Raw genomic sequence first — 18,295 nt, 5'->3', positions numbered from 1 at the left:
TTCAGCCATGGGACAGAGAATCAGCTGTGATCAATCACTACCAGTGCCAACCATCTAAAAAGATAAACCTGTGAGTCCTAAATGCCTCTTTTAGCAATGGACTCTGCATATGACAGAAAAACTGCTACATAACTTACCAGGCCCCCTCACCTTCTTTACCTCTGTATTTTAATTAGACCCCTTTGGTAGTGCCATTTGTAAATACTGGACTTCAGCAATCAGTGTCAGACTTCTGTTGGTGAGGATTGCTAAGTACTAGCAGTTGTAAGCCTTTATATCTCTTGCCTTACTATCAGGCCTTGATAAAAGGAAACAGACCTGGTACAAACCTAGACTGAGTTCTTGGTTCGTGAGCATTTTCTCTGCCTTTAGAAGGACCTTCAGGTCACTTATGGTCCATACTTTGGCTTATATCACTGCACTGCAGCTTAAAGGAATTTCGGAAAATGTTTGACAAATTTATTAAATGGTCACAATTTTCATGGCAAAAGCTACAAAGATTTATTTTCAAAGTGCTTCAAGTACAAATGCAACCAGTTATTTCATACTGCCTGAGGAAACTCTGCCCTTGGTTATACAGTAACAAAAGAAAGTGCAAATATTTCCTTTATCAGAAGCACTCTTCAGAGATTAATTTTAATAATATTCCTCTAAAGTATAGCAAAAATCCATTCTCTCTGCTGACATTCAGGCTTAAGGGAATATAGCAAAATCCACTTTATAAAATGTAAACTGTTTCAATATATGGTCTTAAAAAAAAAAAAAAAGCCATATGAGGATATGCCCAACTTCATGTTGACTTCATGTTGAAATTGCTGATAAAGTTTATGAAGTTGCTTATGAAGTTTAACCATGCCAAGTGCAAGGTCCTACACCTGGGTCAGAGCAATCCCAGGCACAGCTACAGGCTGGGCAGAGAAGAAATTCAGAGCAGCCCTGCAGAGAAGGACTTGGGGGTGTTGTTTGATCAGAAAACAAACATGAGCTGGCTTCAGTGTGCGCTCACTTCAGTGTGAAAGCCAACTGTATCCTGGGCTGCATCAAAAGGAGTGTGACCAGCAGGTCGAAGGAGGTGATCCTGCCCCTCTACTCTGCTCTCGTGAGACCTCAGTTGGAGTATTGTGTGCAGTTCTGGTGTCCTCAACATAAAAAGGACATGGAACTGTTGGAATAAGTCCAGAGGAGGGCCACGAGGATGATCAGGGGACAGGAGCACCTCCTGTATGAAGACAGGCTAAGAAAGTTGGGGCTGTTCAGCCTGCAGAAGAGAAGGCTGCATGGGGACCTCATAGCAGCCTTCCAGTATCTGAAGGGGGCCCATAGGGATGCTGGGGAGGGACTCTTCATTAGGGACTGTAGTGATAGAACAAGGGATAATGGGTTAAAATTTAAACAGGGGAAGTTTACATGGATATAAGGAAGAAGTTCTTTACTGTGAGGGTGGTGAGGCACTGGAATGGGTTGCCCAGGGACATTGTGAATGCTCCATCCCTGGTGGTGTTCAAGATCAGGTTGGACAGAACCTTGGGTGACATGGTTTAGTGTGAGGTGTCACTGCTGATGGCAGGTGGTTGGAACTAGATGATCTTAAGTTCCTTTCCAACCCTATTTTATGATTCTGTGATAATCACGGTTGAAGTGTTGATTTGACGATTGATTGGAATTTCTGTTTGGACAAAAAATTTCATTCCATGGACTTCTTTAGGCATGGACTCATTTAATGATAGGTTTTGAATGAAGTATATTAAGAGTTGGGAGGTAACTGTTTCATTATTTGTACTCATCTAGAATTCTAAGGTTGTGCTAAAATTGTAGGCTTTCCAAACCATAATCTATTTTCATACTGATACTGCCTTTTATAACACTTGTGATAGGTACGCTTATTAATGATAAAATACAAAAGTAGTAATTATTCATGTACTGTACCAGTGTAATTTAAATAACGATGTAATAATTGGAAGAGCTAGGGAAAAGGATGACCTTGCTCGAATTGCATGAAGTGGATCAAGTTGAAAAAAGTTATCCTGTAACATGGTAGTAGGCAATATCTGCTGTGTTTGAGGGGTTACTAGAATTCCTTCTAAAGCATGGAACGGTTTCTTCTCACCACCTCACCACAGAAATGCTGTCCCCTGCTATGGCAGTCTCTTGCTGTCAGCTACCAGCCTGGCTCGCTGAAAACAGTCTGGAACCAGGACAGCTAACTTTCCTGTGTGGTTGGATGGAAGAGTTTTCTGAGCATGCCCTGGATGGTAGAAACAGTGTGAAAATGTTCATGGTTGATCACATTGCTTCTGACCATACTGAAATTTTTAGATTTGAATTCAGTAATATGTAAGCAGAAGGAGGAAAGAAACTAGGAGAAATCTTACTGGGTTTGATTTTTTATTCTAAACTTACTGAAGAGTTTTTCTTAGGAATGGGAGTATTGTTTAGTCTTCCTCAGCTTTGTCATTCTAATAAGGTATAGGGAAAATAGTACTCTGAAAGAAGGAAGCACAGAAGAGGAAAAAGGGCAGGGTAAGAAAATAATATTGACCTTCTGGTATGATCCAAGATCGAGTGAAGGCAATGGCAAAAACAAACGTATGGACTTTTCTCACAAGTATTTCCAGCTAATTTTGGCACATTAATATGTCTGGCTTTGACAACAGTAGAATACAGGATTGACAGCAGTAATAGGAATATAACAGTGATTTCTGCCTAGTGTGCCCCATACATTAATGCATTTCATTTAATGAATGGTGATTTCTTTCCTATGTCTCTGATTTTATGTTGTATTCTGACTGCGATCAATTCAGATTACTTACAAAAGGGAATTACTATAAATAGAGATCTGAAATATTGTTTTTTTCATTGGAGAACTGTTGGATTTACATAGCACTTTCTGTTTGTATGTGCAGGCTTTTGTCACCGAAGCATAAGAAGATCATTTATTCTTAAGGCCTTGTTTCACAGCTGTCAGCCTTTGAGGGTGGTTGGCAAAGACTGTAAAGATGGGCAGAGCCACTCCTTTCTTGATTATTTAAGACTGTTGAGCAGTGTGTAAAACTCACTTTGAATCTCTATTTTCATGTACACTGAAGACACTTAAATTTGCTGTCTAATTGTTTCCCTTGCCATATCCACACAGAGGGTTAAAAAGATCTGTCATGCAATTGCTGAAGAATCCCTTTTTTTTTTTCTGTTACTCCTTTCTTAGCAAAGACTCTGTACTGTAAGAAGTTTCAGACCCATCTACCTACTGTATAGTTTAGTGCTTGTATCCAAGCCATTGTATTGGTTTTATTGGTGATGTAACCAATTATTCCTGGTGTGGAATTTGCAACCTGCTAGGTGAAAACATAACAGCCTGATGAGTGATGATATATGTACAGAATTGCAACCAAAATGTTGACAGCAGCTGTAATTTTTAGGAAAGGTTTATAATACTGTCTTAACCACCTGCATCACAAATTAGTGTTTCTTGTTGATCCATCTCAATAATTAATTTCACTTGCAATTAAATTGGACAGCTTGTTTCACTTTTTGTCTTGTTAAAATTCAACTACAGCATAGGATGTTACTGCTTAGTTTGAAAGATTGTTGGAACACCTTGTCTTCCAACTTTTAAGCATTTCTTGTTGTGTGGGCTAAGTAAGGACCTTTTTGAAATGGAGGAAGTTGCAAGCAGTGGCATAGCTTTTGAAGATAGTCTATAAAGTAGTGAGGCATTTAATTTGATATGTTTCCGATATCATGCAAAAGGTAGTGTACTGAGGCATATCCAGCATCACACAGTTGAGATTTACGTGATGATTTTTTGCATAGCCTTGAGAATGGAGTAGGTTATAAAGAAGATGTTAGGAAGAAAAACTTAGTCCATACTAATTTTTTTTCTTCTAAAACAGAACTTACTTAGCAATTTTCTTGAACTTCCTTTAATGGATAGTAAAGAATTGGTCAGAATTATTATTCTAATATGCTAGTGAAGAAGTGCTTCTTTTTATTATCTTTCTTGTGTGTAAATAATTGCAATACCGCTTAAAAATAATAAAATGCATCACAATTAGTTTGTCAGTAGTGACTATTAAATTCTAAGCAACAGGAAGTCACACTACATTTATCATTCTTTAATGAGTCATTTACTTTGGTCCTTCTGTAAGCCCTTGATGTTTTTTGTCATTCAGCACTATGCCTCTAGAAGTTTTAGCAGTTCTAGGGTCTTGCCTTGCCTTAGATTGAAGAAAACCCCTGAAGTGTGTAATTTTTCATCATGTGTTGGCTACCTTCAAAATAAAAGAAAATAATATCGTCATATCCTCATTAACATTATCAACTTCTGACGATGTTCACATGCTTTTTTCAGAAGCCTGTGATTCATGTATGCAAAAGGAGTTTTATTGTTCTTTTGGAAAGAAATCTGATACATATTTATACCCCGTTTTTTAAACTCTTTCAGTTGGCACCACTATTTTGTATTCTTAGTTAAATTGCAGCAATGTTATACTACATATTTTGTGTGTTGTTAAATGTGCTGATAAAACTTGTAGTGGATTTGGGGGAAGAGTTGGGTTAGGTTTGCATATGGGGTCATTTTGGACCCTTGTTTTTTCTATTTTATCACATCTGCTTCTGTTTTATTCTCAGATGATATTAATAGAGAACACTGGCTTCAGCTGTAGGTTGAGCAGAAAAATTATATTGCTATTTTGAAGAGAAGCCCAACTTTCTGGAGCAGTCTTTTTGGTGTATTTGATTAAAAAATACCAGACTTTAGATATATTCTAAGAGCACCCAGTCTTACTATGGGCATTCCAGTATCATGTCAGGGAAGACATGATTTGTCTCAATGCTATCTTCACACTGTGATCTGTGTTCTTGGATCCAGTATTTTGATCTACTCCCAGCTTTTTCCTTTTTTCTCCTGTCTGTTGAGGAAGCAATGTGCAGTTCTGCCTGTGATTTACTGAAGTCACACGTATGTTAGGGCCTTTTATTGTTGCTGGCAATTCTCTCCAACAGCTGGTGATGGTGAACCTGTGCTGAACACAGTATTATATCAGCCTGTGCTACATCAGCACCCTTCTGGCAGAGCCAATGGAGAGGAGTTTTCTTTCTGAGGTGTAGACAAGACTTTATTCTGAGAAAACAGATTGGTATTGCAAGTTCCTAAAGTAATTTCTGGAGAAGTTATTTGGTGGGGTATTTGCTGAGATGATTTATAAATTCTCACATAGCTGATACTTGTCTAGGCTCATGCAGCTGTTAAAAGACATCACTGAAACAGGAATTGAATATTGTTGCCTTAGCAACTGCCACTTCATATTGTGCTTAAATCACTTGGAAGTATGCCGGGTATCTTAAGGAATTGCTTCCAACAAAAACAGCCAATCTTAAATAATTCTAAATAATTTCACAGAAGAAGCTTAAAGGTGGCCTTTCCTAACACAGGCCATCATATTTTTAAGCTTGATAGCCTCACTTCTCCACAGGCATAGCTTGTTAAAAAAAAAAAAAACAACCATAAAAAAAATGAGAGAACAAAGACATTTGTTTATTTGTCCCACCAGAATCCATGTGATTGCCAAATTGTCTGGAAGTTGCTAATATTTTTAAAAGATTCCTCTAAACTCCATCTTCCATTCTAGAAGACCATCAGCATTTTCCTCTACTTACATGTTAAATGTCAAGTTTCCTTAAGGGCAGACTGTCTAGTTTTCTGTTTTGCTTGTGAGCTGTTCTGGCTATGAAAGGAAGAACTTAAACATACTTTGCCTACTCAGATGTTTCTTGTTCCTGTTTTGAATTGAACTTTTCATTCAGACTTTTTCTATAGATGTTCATCAGAGTTTTATGGGTTTTCTTAAATTACCTGAAAAAAAAAAAAAGAGGGGAGAGGCTTTTGCCAGTATTACGTTAATGCAGTTGCTGGAGTGCTTTTGCTACATGATAGTCTCAAATATACCAGTTCTGCATGGAGTATTTTATATTGCTATAGCAACTTCTCCAGCTCTGTGGTCGCTATTCTCTGAGCTGTGTAACAGTCAGAATTGGATTTTGCACATGTGGAAACAGAGTTTCAAAGAGCACAAAGAAACAGGCAGAGTGCCTTTTCGACATTGTGCTGGATCTAGAATAAAACCAGATTCTGCCACCTCATACTTTTATTGCTTAAGCCCAGGTTTACAACAGAAAGATCTAAATGAGAAAGCCAGCTTTAAGAGGCAATATCTATCTTCCATTTCAGAAATTTATTTTCCTTTTATAATATTGTACACAGTTAATAAAATTTAGAAAGATGACAGGACAGAGTTGTCAGCATGCTACTTCTATTACCTCTTTTCTAGGCAATTAAAAGGAGAGACAAGCAAAATGAAAACTTACAGAATTTAAAAGGACTCAGATATTTTGAGGACCAGTTGTCATTTTTAGGTCACTGCTCACATCCCTGAATGTAATTTTCATCTGAGCTGCCTTATGTGCTGGAAGAAGCTACATTTTCACAGCAGGAGACCAAATCAAGAGGAAGCAGTCAGATGCAGGTGCACAGTAACAGAAAGGATCTATTTACCCTGAAGTGTGAGCAATGGGCCAAGAAAGCAGAAGCAGTCTACTTCCATCTCTTGCCTCCTTCTCTCACTGCCTTTTCCCTCCCCTGTAGCTATACCAACAAATTCATAAGGGGACCAAGGAGAAGGTGTTCACTTGCTTTTAATGAGCTGTATTGCCTGCTGCTGAAAATTTGAGGCACTTTTTTGTTATGCTGATTGTGTGCTATTAGAGCTGGCTGTCTTTAATTTATACCTAATCCTTCCTTCCTGCTCACACAGCCTCAAGCCAGCCTGGAAAATGGTTGAAAGACTTTGTCCTGTAGGCATCTGTTGCCTGGGTCCATTCTGAATTCTTGAATAATGCTGTGGAAAGAGCAGTATGTCTGAAGAACGTGTGCTTAAAACAAACAAAGCGGCTTGCTTAAGTACTATAAACCATACATTTTAGTAATCCTTTTAAAATAAAAATCCTGCAATGTTGTCTAAAGATGGGCAGCTTAGTAATGGTGATTTGACAGCCAGCTGTATTCGCTGACAGTGAAATGAGACGTTTCCATGAACATTGGCTGTTTTTCACCTGGGATTCTGAAGTTCTCTACTTAAGAGCTAAGTACTTTCCAAAGTACAAAGATGACCATTGGCTGTTTTTCACCTGGGATTCTGAAGTTCTCTACTTAAGAGCTAAGTACTTTCCAAAGTACAAAGATGACCACTCAATGCCGTTTCCAAGGCTGCAAAAAACCCAAGCAGTATAAGGAAAAGACATCGACTCATAGTGAGTGAAATGGTAAAATTTAGCCACACTGGACTTTAAGTGCAAAACAGTCTGATATAGATAAGTATGACCAATAATATCCCCTGTCTTTTAACAGATTTATTTCTAGTTCATACATAGCTCTGTGATCCTATGTAAGAGATTGAGAATTTTGTTTTTCTTGAATTAAGTGACATTGTAAGACTAAGGCAGCACTGTCTAGGGTTGGGAGGAGGAACTAAAAATGCATTAAAAGCATGTGGTGAATTCTGCCCCTTACTCTGTGTTGCTGGAGTTGTCAGGTTCTCTGTTTCTTTCCTCAGGTGTAAAATGGGCCAGACTTGTGTTGTAAAGATTATTCTGATTGTATGATGTAAAAGATACAGGACTCTAAATATTAATGTCGCCCTGTTGCTGCATTTCTGTACAGGGGTATGCGCTAACCATAACATAACAAAAAGGAGACACCTACCCATCTGGAACTGGACAGTAGTTGTAGCTAGCATAAGCCCTAGTAAAGTGGCAGCTCTCTGTGCTGTATGCTAGAAAAGTATTTTTATCCTGGCATTAAAATTGTCAGGCTCAGAGGCTGAACTGTGCTCATGTTACTGCTTTCCAATCTCAACATTTGAAAACCAAACAACTCTGTAGAAGAACTCCTAGACAAGTCAATTCTTTGTTTCCAGGGCTACCTTTAGAAAGGGAGGTACATATACACCCTAAATGTTGGAGGAGCAGTGCTGAATAGCAGAAAAAAGGCAGTACAAAGGCAAGTTTGGAAAGAGATGTGCTCCAATATCATCAAAATGCGACCATGTAAGTTTCAATAAGCTTTGCGCTTTTTACAGGGAGACTGTGTCACACCTAGACTTGCCTGTCAGAAGGAAACACCTACAATCTATAAGGCTTAGAGAATGCTTAATTATGATTTTTGAGAAATTTGTCTTCTAAGTACAGAAGGATTCCTGTGATTCATAAAAAGTAGGTCCAGCAGTTCTCTGCTTTATAGGGAAGGACGCAGTATCTGCATACTTAGTAAAATTTATTCTAAGTAATTAGACCACAACTGAAGAATAGGGAGAGAACACTTTCTAATTACTTTTGCTTAAATGTTGACATACTTAGTAAAGGTCAAAATATGCATGTTTACCAGAATAATCTGCTAAAACATCCACACATAAATTATGGCAATGTGTATTTTTTATTGTGCGCGTTATGACAGGCAACAAATACAAATTATATCCTGTATAACAAATACAGGAAAGCAGCTTTTTGTATGGCTTCCAAGCCTTGTACTAGGTATGCTCCACAGTGTGGGGAGTGGGGTCAGAATCCAAGCCAGCCTCCTTCAACACCAACAGAGAGGTGCTCATCAATTCTACTATGAATTGAACTCAACCTGAATGCAACTTTGGCAACTGTCTCTAAATCAGTGGGAACGGCTGTATGTGCAGTGTGCCACCTTCTATCAGAGAAGTCTAGAAATACAGTAGTTGTTAATATTCAGGTTTTTTAGCCAAATGGAGACTCTTAAAAACAAAAGTAGCAATATTCAGATAAAAAAACAGTAAGGAAACAGTAAGAAAGATCACGTGCCACATGCTCTTCCTGTAAGAAATAGTGAATCAAACTCGAACAATTAGAGTTTTCATAAATTAAAAGAAAAAACATTAGAGGTATGGATTATTTGAATATAATTGCAGCAGGCCATTGTTGAGGTTAAGCAGCAATATTCTATTAAAGCATGTAAACAGGGCCTGTCTTTTGTACCCATGCTATCATAGAATTTAAAATAGTCTTGTGTTTCATATGATTCAGTCAGTTTGGATTTCAAAAATAAACCCAATTTAACTACAGCCAAGAAGGATGTTTGACATTTCTTACCATTCATTCATTTTAGAAAATCAGCCAGCCGGAAAAACTGCTTTTCATAGTATTCAGTAGAGGAAAAACTGTGTTACAGAATTATCATGTCAGAATTTCCCATAGGATAAATGAAAGTTAAATAAAAGTTCATAAGTGATTTGATTACTAATTGCAAGATCTACAAAGTACCTGGTAGCTGTTGCAGTGTAGGAAGTGGTATCACCAGCAGCATTTGTTAATTTTAATGAAAACAAATTCTGCTTGTGACCAGTCCGCCTTGGGATGGAGGAGGTTGCCAGGCAAGTTTTTTGCTGTCATTCATTATTATTTTCATACTATCCTCTGTAAAGAAAAAAAATCCTGGTTATATAGGAGTCTTTCCAAACTAAGAGGCTAGGGCTGAGCTTCCTGAGTTCCAGATGCTTTTGTCAGAATTGTAGTTCCCTGAGAGCTGGAATTAGTACATACCTGTGGAAGCAGATGAAAGGCTAGGAATAAAAATAAGATACTGAATTACTTCTGCTGGTACATGCCTGAAAAAAAAAAATCATCAAAGGTTATTATAATTATGACTGTTATTAGATATCCTGTCTGGTTTCTGCATATTTAAATTCTTTCTGAGAGAGGTGAAACTTAAGCACTTAGAGATCCCAGGGGAATAATCCCAGAAATGATGACATATTCCACTTCTTGAAGAAATTTCAATACCAAAGTTGCATTCTGTGTGCTGACATTTATTCTTAATTATACTTGGATGCAGGATAGATAGTCATTTTCTGTCTTACAAATACGTGCAGCCAATTAGTCTTGTAGATCATGAATACCTAGTGGCCTGACTCATTAAATGGAATTTTTCTTTTCTGTTGTTATGGCAAAAGAGTCCGCAAATAGCTGAATATTGTCTTTCTCTGTAAGTCCAGCCTTGGCCAAGGTTACAAATGGAGTAACGTGAGCAATTACTGGGTTTACCTGTACTCCTTGCAGTATGCCATCTTAGTCTTGTGTGTGTGTTTGCGTGTATTGTAAATTGGTATAGGATGTTTGGCTCCTCTGCATTTCTGGTACTCAGTTTGAATGCCACGGATTTGATGCTGTGTGCCAAATTTAGTCTTCCTGGTTTCCTCCCATTCCTGAGAAATTCTGAGCCCAGAGCAGCTCTCTCTGGCCCACTGAGACATGGAGACCTGAACTGGTTTTGCTCATGAAAGCAAAGATAAGAAAAACTGGCAGGGTGTTCCTGAAGAAACCACTGTTTATATCAAATGATCAAACACAGGTGTTCCTTTCTTCTTGCCTCTGGTTTATTTTTTTAATATTTTTTTGCATAATATACTTGCCATTCTGTCATCTGAAAGTACGAAGATAATAGACGTAGCTTAGGCTACCTCCCAGGCAGGATTCATAGAGACAGTAAAGGCAGAGTGTTATGGCCAGAGACAACCAGGGAATCACAAAAAAATTGTGAAATGAGTTACAGACCCAGTATTGCTTTGATTAGGTTTTGCTAAGTTATAGTATCCATAAATAATGAATCCAAGATGAGGACATGACTTGGTGATTGGCCTTGGTGCTTTTCAGTGGTAGCATGTTTCCCTGAGGGTGCATGTTTCCTGTCTAACATTTCATCCTCCTCTTTTTCTTAATATTGTGTGACATCTGAGAGTTTGGTCCTGTAGTGCTATAGCAGATACTGGGTTGTGATTTTAAAAGCTATGGACTCAAATATCATAGAAACAAACAAACAAAAGTCCTTCTCTCCATTCAGGGAAATGTTCCCTGTAATCTTATTACTGGCATTATCTCCAGTGCTTTCTTGACATGTATTTGCAAAACTCCTTTGGGGATTTGAATGAACTGTTTTCTTGAAAGAAAAAACACACCTTACTGTTTAGAGGAATGGCAAATGGCTACAGAGAGCTGGCTGGTCACTGTCTCCCCTGCTCTCCAGGGTTTATTTTGGGGGTGCTTCAGGTATGTGGAGAGGAAGGCAAGAGATACTCCATAAAGTCTTTCTTTCTGGCAAGTGGAGAGTTATATATGGGGTTGTTTGTATATATATGCATATGTATATCACATTTGTATGTATATCACAGTTGTGATATTGCTGTTCTTATTTCTTCGTGTTCTTTTTTTCTGCCATTAACTCTTAGAGAAAATCCTCATCTTTCACTTTTACTGCTTGTACCTTAAAGAATCAAATCATCTCGCATCTTCTTGCTCATTCCTTTATGATGGAGGTCCTAAAACTTTACATAACAGCTGCCCTTAGGATGCCATGGAATTATTTTACGGAAGTGGGAGAGTCTTGAATGCAGCTCAGAGATACTAAAAGTTTGGAGTAAAATGTGAAATCTTTTTGATTCTCAAAATAGCAGTAAAAGCATGGAGTAAATTTAACTTGCTGGACAGTTGTAATTTGCAGAGTGCATTTGTCAAATAGTTTAGAAATAATCCAGGGCACATTTATATGTCAAAAAAAAAAAAAAAAAAAAAAAAACAGAGCTGGGCTCAGACTAAAAATGTTAGCTAAATGTCCTCCCTCCTAGGTTTGCAGAAGTTAGGCTATAAACACAATTACAAATCTCAGTAATACAGAAATTCAGGTGTTGTGTGGGGAATCTTGAACTTCAGGGGAAGTCAGATTTTGTTTTGTATCTACTTGGCACCTAAATGCGACTGATTTGTCTTGGCTCTCCCGCTTAACTAATTGTAAAACTAGTGCTTTCTGTAAACTGTTTTAGTGCATTTGGAAGTTTGGAGGTATCATTGAAACGCTGGGCTTTTTAGCCTAGTATTTAGTTGGCCTTTAATATGTAGTGTCTGTGAGTTGTTCAAAACTCTTCTTCACTAAGCCTTTGTAATATGCAGTTTTGACTGCTGTCATGGAAATCAGTGTGTTCTCATGAGCACAGCTTACTGAAATCACGAAGAAGGGATAAAGAGATGCCCTGTCATTGTAAAGAACAAGTGTGGCTTAAAAGAAAAAAAAAAAAAAGGGCGAATAGATGAGCTTAATGGCATCTAGAAGTTGTACAGTGTGCTAGTGTTCCCTCTGTCTCTCAGGTGCTGCTAGTAGTTTTGTTTGTCTGTTGGAAGGGTGGAGGGATAGATGGAATGGGGCAGACAATGATGTTACCCTTTTTGTGACTGATTGCAGAATTTTGTGCTGGTGGGTTGTTTGTTGTGTTTGTTGGGTTTTTTTTCATGGACTCTGTGAATATCTGATATTTTTATTTGTTCTTCTGTTAATCAGTCAAAATCAGTTTATATTTCTTGAATATCATTTAACTGGAATTTTGTGTTAAGCCATTACAGTACCACAGTTCTAGCCCTCAGTCCTGACTTCTAACCCTGTCATTTTTAGACAGTTTGAACTAGGGCTTTCTCTGCCCTGTCTTCTTGCTGACACAGAATTTCTTCACAGCGTCAGATTATTTCTGCTAAGACAGTTTGCAGTTGCAGCTCTCTTCTGAGTGTAATTCGTTATTTTTGTTTTCAGAGTCATCTCTCTCTCTTTTATTTTCCAGGTTGGTGAGAGGCAGAGAGTTCTGGTAACAGAAGAATCCTTTGATTCTAATTACTATGTGGCTCACAATCCTTTCTATGAGCAGGTACAGTTAAATAACTAAAGTAACATTTTTCTGTTTTACCTTTGCTTTCTGATAATCTCAACACCGTGTGGCACAGTGAAAACAAAAATAAAAAAATAAAGAAATAAGAAACATTTTGCAGGCAACATTCTTCCATAAAAGATTTCTTGCTGTGAGTTCAAGACTTGTTTATGGGATATGCAGTCATTTTCATTTCTGTGTCTCCAAAGCATTGTTTTCTCAGTAGTTGAATCTTGATAATTTCTATACATCTTTCAGAAAAGTGTTTCAGGCAATGCAATTTGGAAAAAAAAAATCCAAAATAAAATAATTCAAACAGTAGGAAGGGGCAGAAGCTTTGTCAGGATTAACACTTCAGCCTGATACATCGCATGTCATTTTATGTACTTTCTGTAAGGAATTCTTTCCACACAGAAACATTATCTGTGAGCTAGGAAGGAAGTACAGCATCTATTCCACAAAATCATTATTTTTGCTCAAAAGCAGATGACTTGCTGAAAATCAGTAAAATTAACTTTTCTGAATCATCATGATTTCATTTTCATTTGCCTTTGGCTTCTCCTGCATTTTCTTGCACTGAGCTCTCTACAGTTTGCTCTTGCTACCTTTGGTTATTCAGTTGTCTGAACCTGGAGAGGCTACTGATGATGGATGTACTTAAATAGTCACTAATAGTGCTTTCTTCTGGCTCAGGGTTACGTTGCAGCATTTATTTATTTATTTTTGCTTGGTTTTGGTTACTAGTAAGTAACATTCCTGCTCATGAAATATCTGCTTCTGTTAGATATCTGGGTTACTATTATTTCCTCTTTTTCCTTTTTTCCTTTTTTTTTTTTCCCCGAAATCTCTTTGCTGTTGTACTTAATCTCTAACCACTGTCTAAGCCTTATGTATTGCTGTTCCTTGCTTTTGTAGCTTATCAGTCATATTTGAGGAACATGTTTTTCCATATAGCTATTAAAAAGAAATTGCTTGGTTTATGAAAGTTTCATTAATCAAAGAGAAAGTGGTATGTGAAAAAGGTGTTTTATGGGGTGTTTGTACAGCACCTAATACCACTCCTGGTTGGGACTGGAAATACACGAAATACAAATGGTAACATAGGGAGTAATTTTAAATTTTATTATGGAATACATACTTCCCATTTTTAAAATGTATGTCTTTTCCCTAAAATCTTGTGTGGCATGTTTGACTAGGATAATATCCTACTGTTTGTCCAGGTAAGTACAAGACTTGGTGCTATTTACTTAACGTTAATAGCAGTGAATTTGATGGTAGTAAATTGAAAACCACTCTTGAGTCACTAAATATTGTATTACACTTTGGAAGCTGGAGCTCAGAGACCTGGTGTAACATTCTGTTAGCTCAAATAGTTATCAGACCTATTCTGTCTTCACTGACCTCATCTATATTAAAAGAGTTTACTGTTAAAGCTACATCAATAGACCTACACTGACAGATTTCTTGGTAGAACTAGATCTTAAATTTGTGGAGGCTTTTTAGAGCCTTTTTATGCCACTTGTTCTTCCAGCAAAAAATGTTACTCCTGTATGTTGGGATCTTTCTTTCCTAATACAGACGATTTAGAAACATCTGTTACGTTGTGTCTTTTTTGTGAAGTTCTTATGGGACTGTCTGATCTTATGGCATATTCAGGAAAGGGTGGCACTAGTTGCTAACCAAAGAAACACTCATCCATTTTTACAGGCATTCATTGTCAATCATGCATCTCAGCTTCAAAGGATCTGCACAATCAAAATAAGGCCTTGTGCAAACAGAAACTAGGGCATAATTTCTGTCCCAAAGCATCTACATACTCAAAACCATATTTTTTTTAATTTTTTATTTTTTTTTAAAGCTGACCTGACACTGCAGAGATCTTGAAGAATGCAAGTTGGGCATATTACTGGTCAAGTGTGTGGTAGAGGCTATCATGTATGCTGGAGACTAAATTTTTGAAGTGTAAGGATTTGCTCTGTTGTTTACAAAATACCCGTTTTCTGAGTAGAAGCTGGAGACACTGATGTTCTTTGTGGCATTTAGTAACTGTGTCTTTATCTTTATTTGAAAGGTTCTTGTACCAAAGGATCCTTTGCTAATGGGTAAAATGGTAGAAGTGAATATTTATGAAGCTGGGAAACATTTCATGAAGGGGCAACCAGTGTCAGATGCTAGAGTTTACACTGCATCCATCACTAGACCACTAGCAAAAGGAGAAGTTTCTGGTTTAACAGGGGTGAGTAAAATACATTTTCTGCTTTAATACACTAGTAAAACAGCAGCTGTTCAAGCATAATGATTCCATGCTCTGTATCTGTTATCATTTTATAGTTCCCCTCTTATAGATGCATGAAGCTTTAATCTTTACTGACAGATTGAAATCTGAATTTAAAAGATGTTTTTGCTGATGCTGCTAGCTTTACTTTGCTGACTCTAAAGGCAATAATACACTTGTTTCTTGTTCCAGGGTTCAATAGCTTAGTAAAACTGAAAAGATTTAACATCAGTGATTATATAGTTCAATGTATTTTAGTTCTAGTTTAGTGGAAGGATGAATTGGTTTATTTTGCTTTACAAAGCTGTTTCTGAAAATTGTGCCTTGGCTACATGATGTTAGAACAGATCAAAATTGGATTCAGAGATTCAAAATTAACTGATGAGTGGAGGTAAGGGGTATTTACAATATATTTTGGAGAAATGTCAACATCTGATTTAAAGAAAATGAAACTCCCTTAAAAAGAGATCTGATCCTTATTTTACACCTCAGTAGATATGGCTGTTAGCCAAGTATTCTCATGCATTTCATGGAGCTCTAGTTGTAAAAACTGATGGAGTGTGAAATGAAAATGTGTATCACATTTCTGAGCATCATTTGATGTCCTTTCTCCTGCACTGTTAGGATCTCCAAAAATATGTAGCAATAATTTAGCACATGGAAGAAGGATAATTGACAGTTTATCAGCCACCTTGCTGCTATTACAGTAAATTGTTGACAAGTATTAAAGTATATATCCATCCTTGTTAAAGTTCAAAGTAGTCATATTTAAAAGAAGCAATCAAGGCATACCTTATGTGACTAGTGTTAAGTTATGCCACTTGGTCTCTTGAATAAGCCTGGCTATGGAAACACAGAACAACGATAATGCACCTACTGTGTTTGGCAGGTCATGAAACTTAAGCACAAACACATTGCTAAACTCTCATTTGAATACTGTCTGTGTGCCTGTGTACAATGGTCTGATAAGGGTCCATAAGAGGGGAAAAACCAGCCAAAACCCTGAAATTGCCTGGTTGGACTATGTAGCTATTTAAACACAGACGATTTTTTCATCAGAATGTGGGGGTTTTTTTTAATAATCTGCTGGAACAGACCCAAGTCTGTCATTAAACTGAGTGTGTGCTGCCAGAAGCTTGTAGCATGGGAACGAGCAAGCAGACTATTGACTGAAATTTTGTATGTTAAAAATGAGAGATGAAATTATTAAAATTGAGGATACCGGTAACTGCCATAAGAACTTACTGAGATGTATAGACCTGCTCCTGCCCTTTGAGTGTAGGTAAGAACAAGTACCTGGAATGCTCAAGTAAATGGCTACAGAAAGTGAATAATAAGGCAAATTGCTTTTCATGACTTTTGTGGCTGCCAGTGCTCCCTCAAGGGAGTATCTTATTTGTGTTTGGTCTACTGGACATGTTGCAAACTTTTACTTTCTGGGAAAAAAGTAAATGGGACATCTTTTGTATGTGGAACCTACAGCTGAAAGTTTTTAATCATGCTTGGCCAATGCATAATCTGTAGAACATGAGCTGAAATTATTAGTGGGAAGTTCATCCTGACAAATCATATGTGGCAAGTCAGGAACTTTCTTAAGTCACTGTAGGTTTTTGGCTGGCTGAAAGATTCTCTTCAAGTAGCTCTGTGTGATTGGACCGCTGGGAAACATTTCCTGGTAGGTGTGCTCTAGGCATGTAATTATAACCTAAGATGCTTATGAGCAAGATAGAAGGGTGACATACGTCATATGACCCTTTATATAGCTTGTTATGTGTGCAGATGGCATGTTGGGGAAAGGAGGAGGAGGCAACTCAGAACATATGTATTCAGATACTCCCTTAAAAGTAGCAAAAGATCTTGAATCTTCAACAAGCTTCCAAGTGCCTCCACCAGGTTTTCAGAGAGGCAGCATGCAAAACTGAAACCTTGGATAACATTTTTAAGTAATCAAACTGTATAATGTTACCTAACATGAGTTATAAAATGAAAAAAATTGAAACACATGTGGCCCTTTCACTTTCTGCTTCCTACTGTGCTAACAAATAAGCAAGAATTAGGGCCTGCTTTACATTCCTAGGCTTGAAAGGATGGGTAGCCAGCTGGCTCTTTTAAGAGCAGGTATGTTTCTGTTGGACATCCCTTGGGGAGAAGCTCTTTCAGCGCAGCAACCAGCATCCTGTATGTAGCAAGCTGTCTGAATTGCCCGTGAAGTTTCTAAGGGACTTCTGGTCTCACATGGTCAGTAATACAACTTCCTCTTGTTTATGTTTGCTGGTTCATAATGAGGGCTAGTTAAGAGAAATACATGAATTTAAATGTAGATAGATGTAATCTAGATCAAAGGAATGGGATAATGGGCTGTACTGCAGTAAAACACATGCTTCAGTCCATTCCCATTCAACCAAGCATTTGGTTCTTTTCTCATGACCATGTATATTACAGGGGCTGCAGTGCACACATTACAGTCCAGCATGTTGTGCAAGTACTATGAAGAAGAGGAATAGACTGCTGAGTCAGAGCTGTAATGTGGTTGTAGACAGTCTGCAGCAGTTAAGAAGATGCTAATTCTGTAGTCTATCCTGGGCATTGCTTGCTATCATTAACAGTGTTTTCATCAGCTTGCATAGGACACAATGAAAGATGTTTCAAAAAGCATCACAGCTGTACTTCTCTGTAATGGGGAATGATCAGAGAAAGAGTGAAAGCTTTCAAAAACTACAGTTTTTGAGGAAACTAATTATATGACTTAAAAAAAAATAAAAAATTGAGAGCACCACAATGTGAAGATGTCAAAGCAAGCCACAAACCCATCCTAAGCAAGAAGAAATTTCTGTAGATGCTGTGATGAGGAATACCTCAAAAGGACCAGAGCTCTTTCTCAGCTACTATATGCCCCTCAGTAGTTTTTTCTGACAAGTTCAGAGGGGCCATCAGAAACAACGTGGTGTGCCTGAAGGAACAATTGTAGGCCTTAATGTGTTTTTTTTCTTTTTTTAACCCTTTTGATGGCATGATTGGGGCAACAAATTCATCCAAAGAAATACAAGAAGCAGGTCACCAACTGGAATCAGCAGATTGGGCTGGGAAAGAGGGAATGCAAAATACCACACAAAGAACAATCTACATACTCAATAAAATATTCACACGTTGTATATCTGTGCCAAATGAGGATGAGACAAATACTGATAGAATTAATTCAGGATATTTCTAGCATATCTTTTTTTATCATGCTCTTGTCACTTCAGCATTTTGAAAT

General features: G+C 37.6%; 1 protein-coding gene across 2 annotated transcripts in view; it reads left to right on the top strand.

Annotated features, from left to right (window-relative positions):
* CDKAL1 (CDK5 regulatory subunit associated protein 1 like 1) overlaps nt 1-18,295 on the top strand; it is a 393,962-nt gene that overhangs the window by 353,842 nt on the left and 21,825 nt on the right. For both annotated transcript variants that reach the window (XM_061346396.1, XM_061346397.1), the window contains 2 exons: nt 12,681-12,764; nt 14,836-15,000. In XM_061346396.1, coding sequence (XP_061202380.1) covers nt 12,681-12,764; nt 14,836-15,000 — 249 coding nt within the window. The remainder of the gene's footprint in view (nt 1-12,680; nt 12,765-14,835; nt 15,001-18,295) is intronic.

Source organism: Neopsephotus bourkii, unplaced genomic scaffold (genome assembly GCF_033783945.1).
Source record: "Neopsephotus bourkii isolate Nb327-2 ecotype Australia unplaced genomic scaffold, CSIRO-AGI_Nbou_v1 NB_272, whole genome shotgun sequence".
Lineage (NCBI taxonomy): Eukaryota > Metazoa > Chordata > Aves > Psittaciformes > Psittacidae > Neopsephotus > Neopsephotus bourkii.
This window is presented reverse-complemented; position numbering and strand designations above follow the sequence as displayed.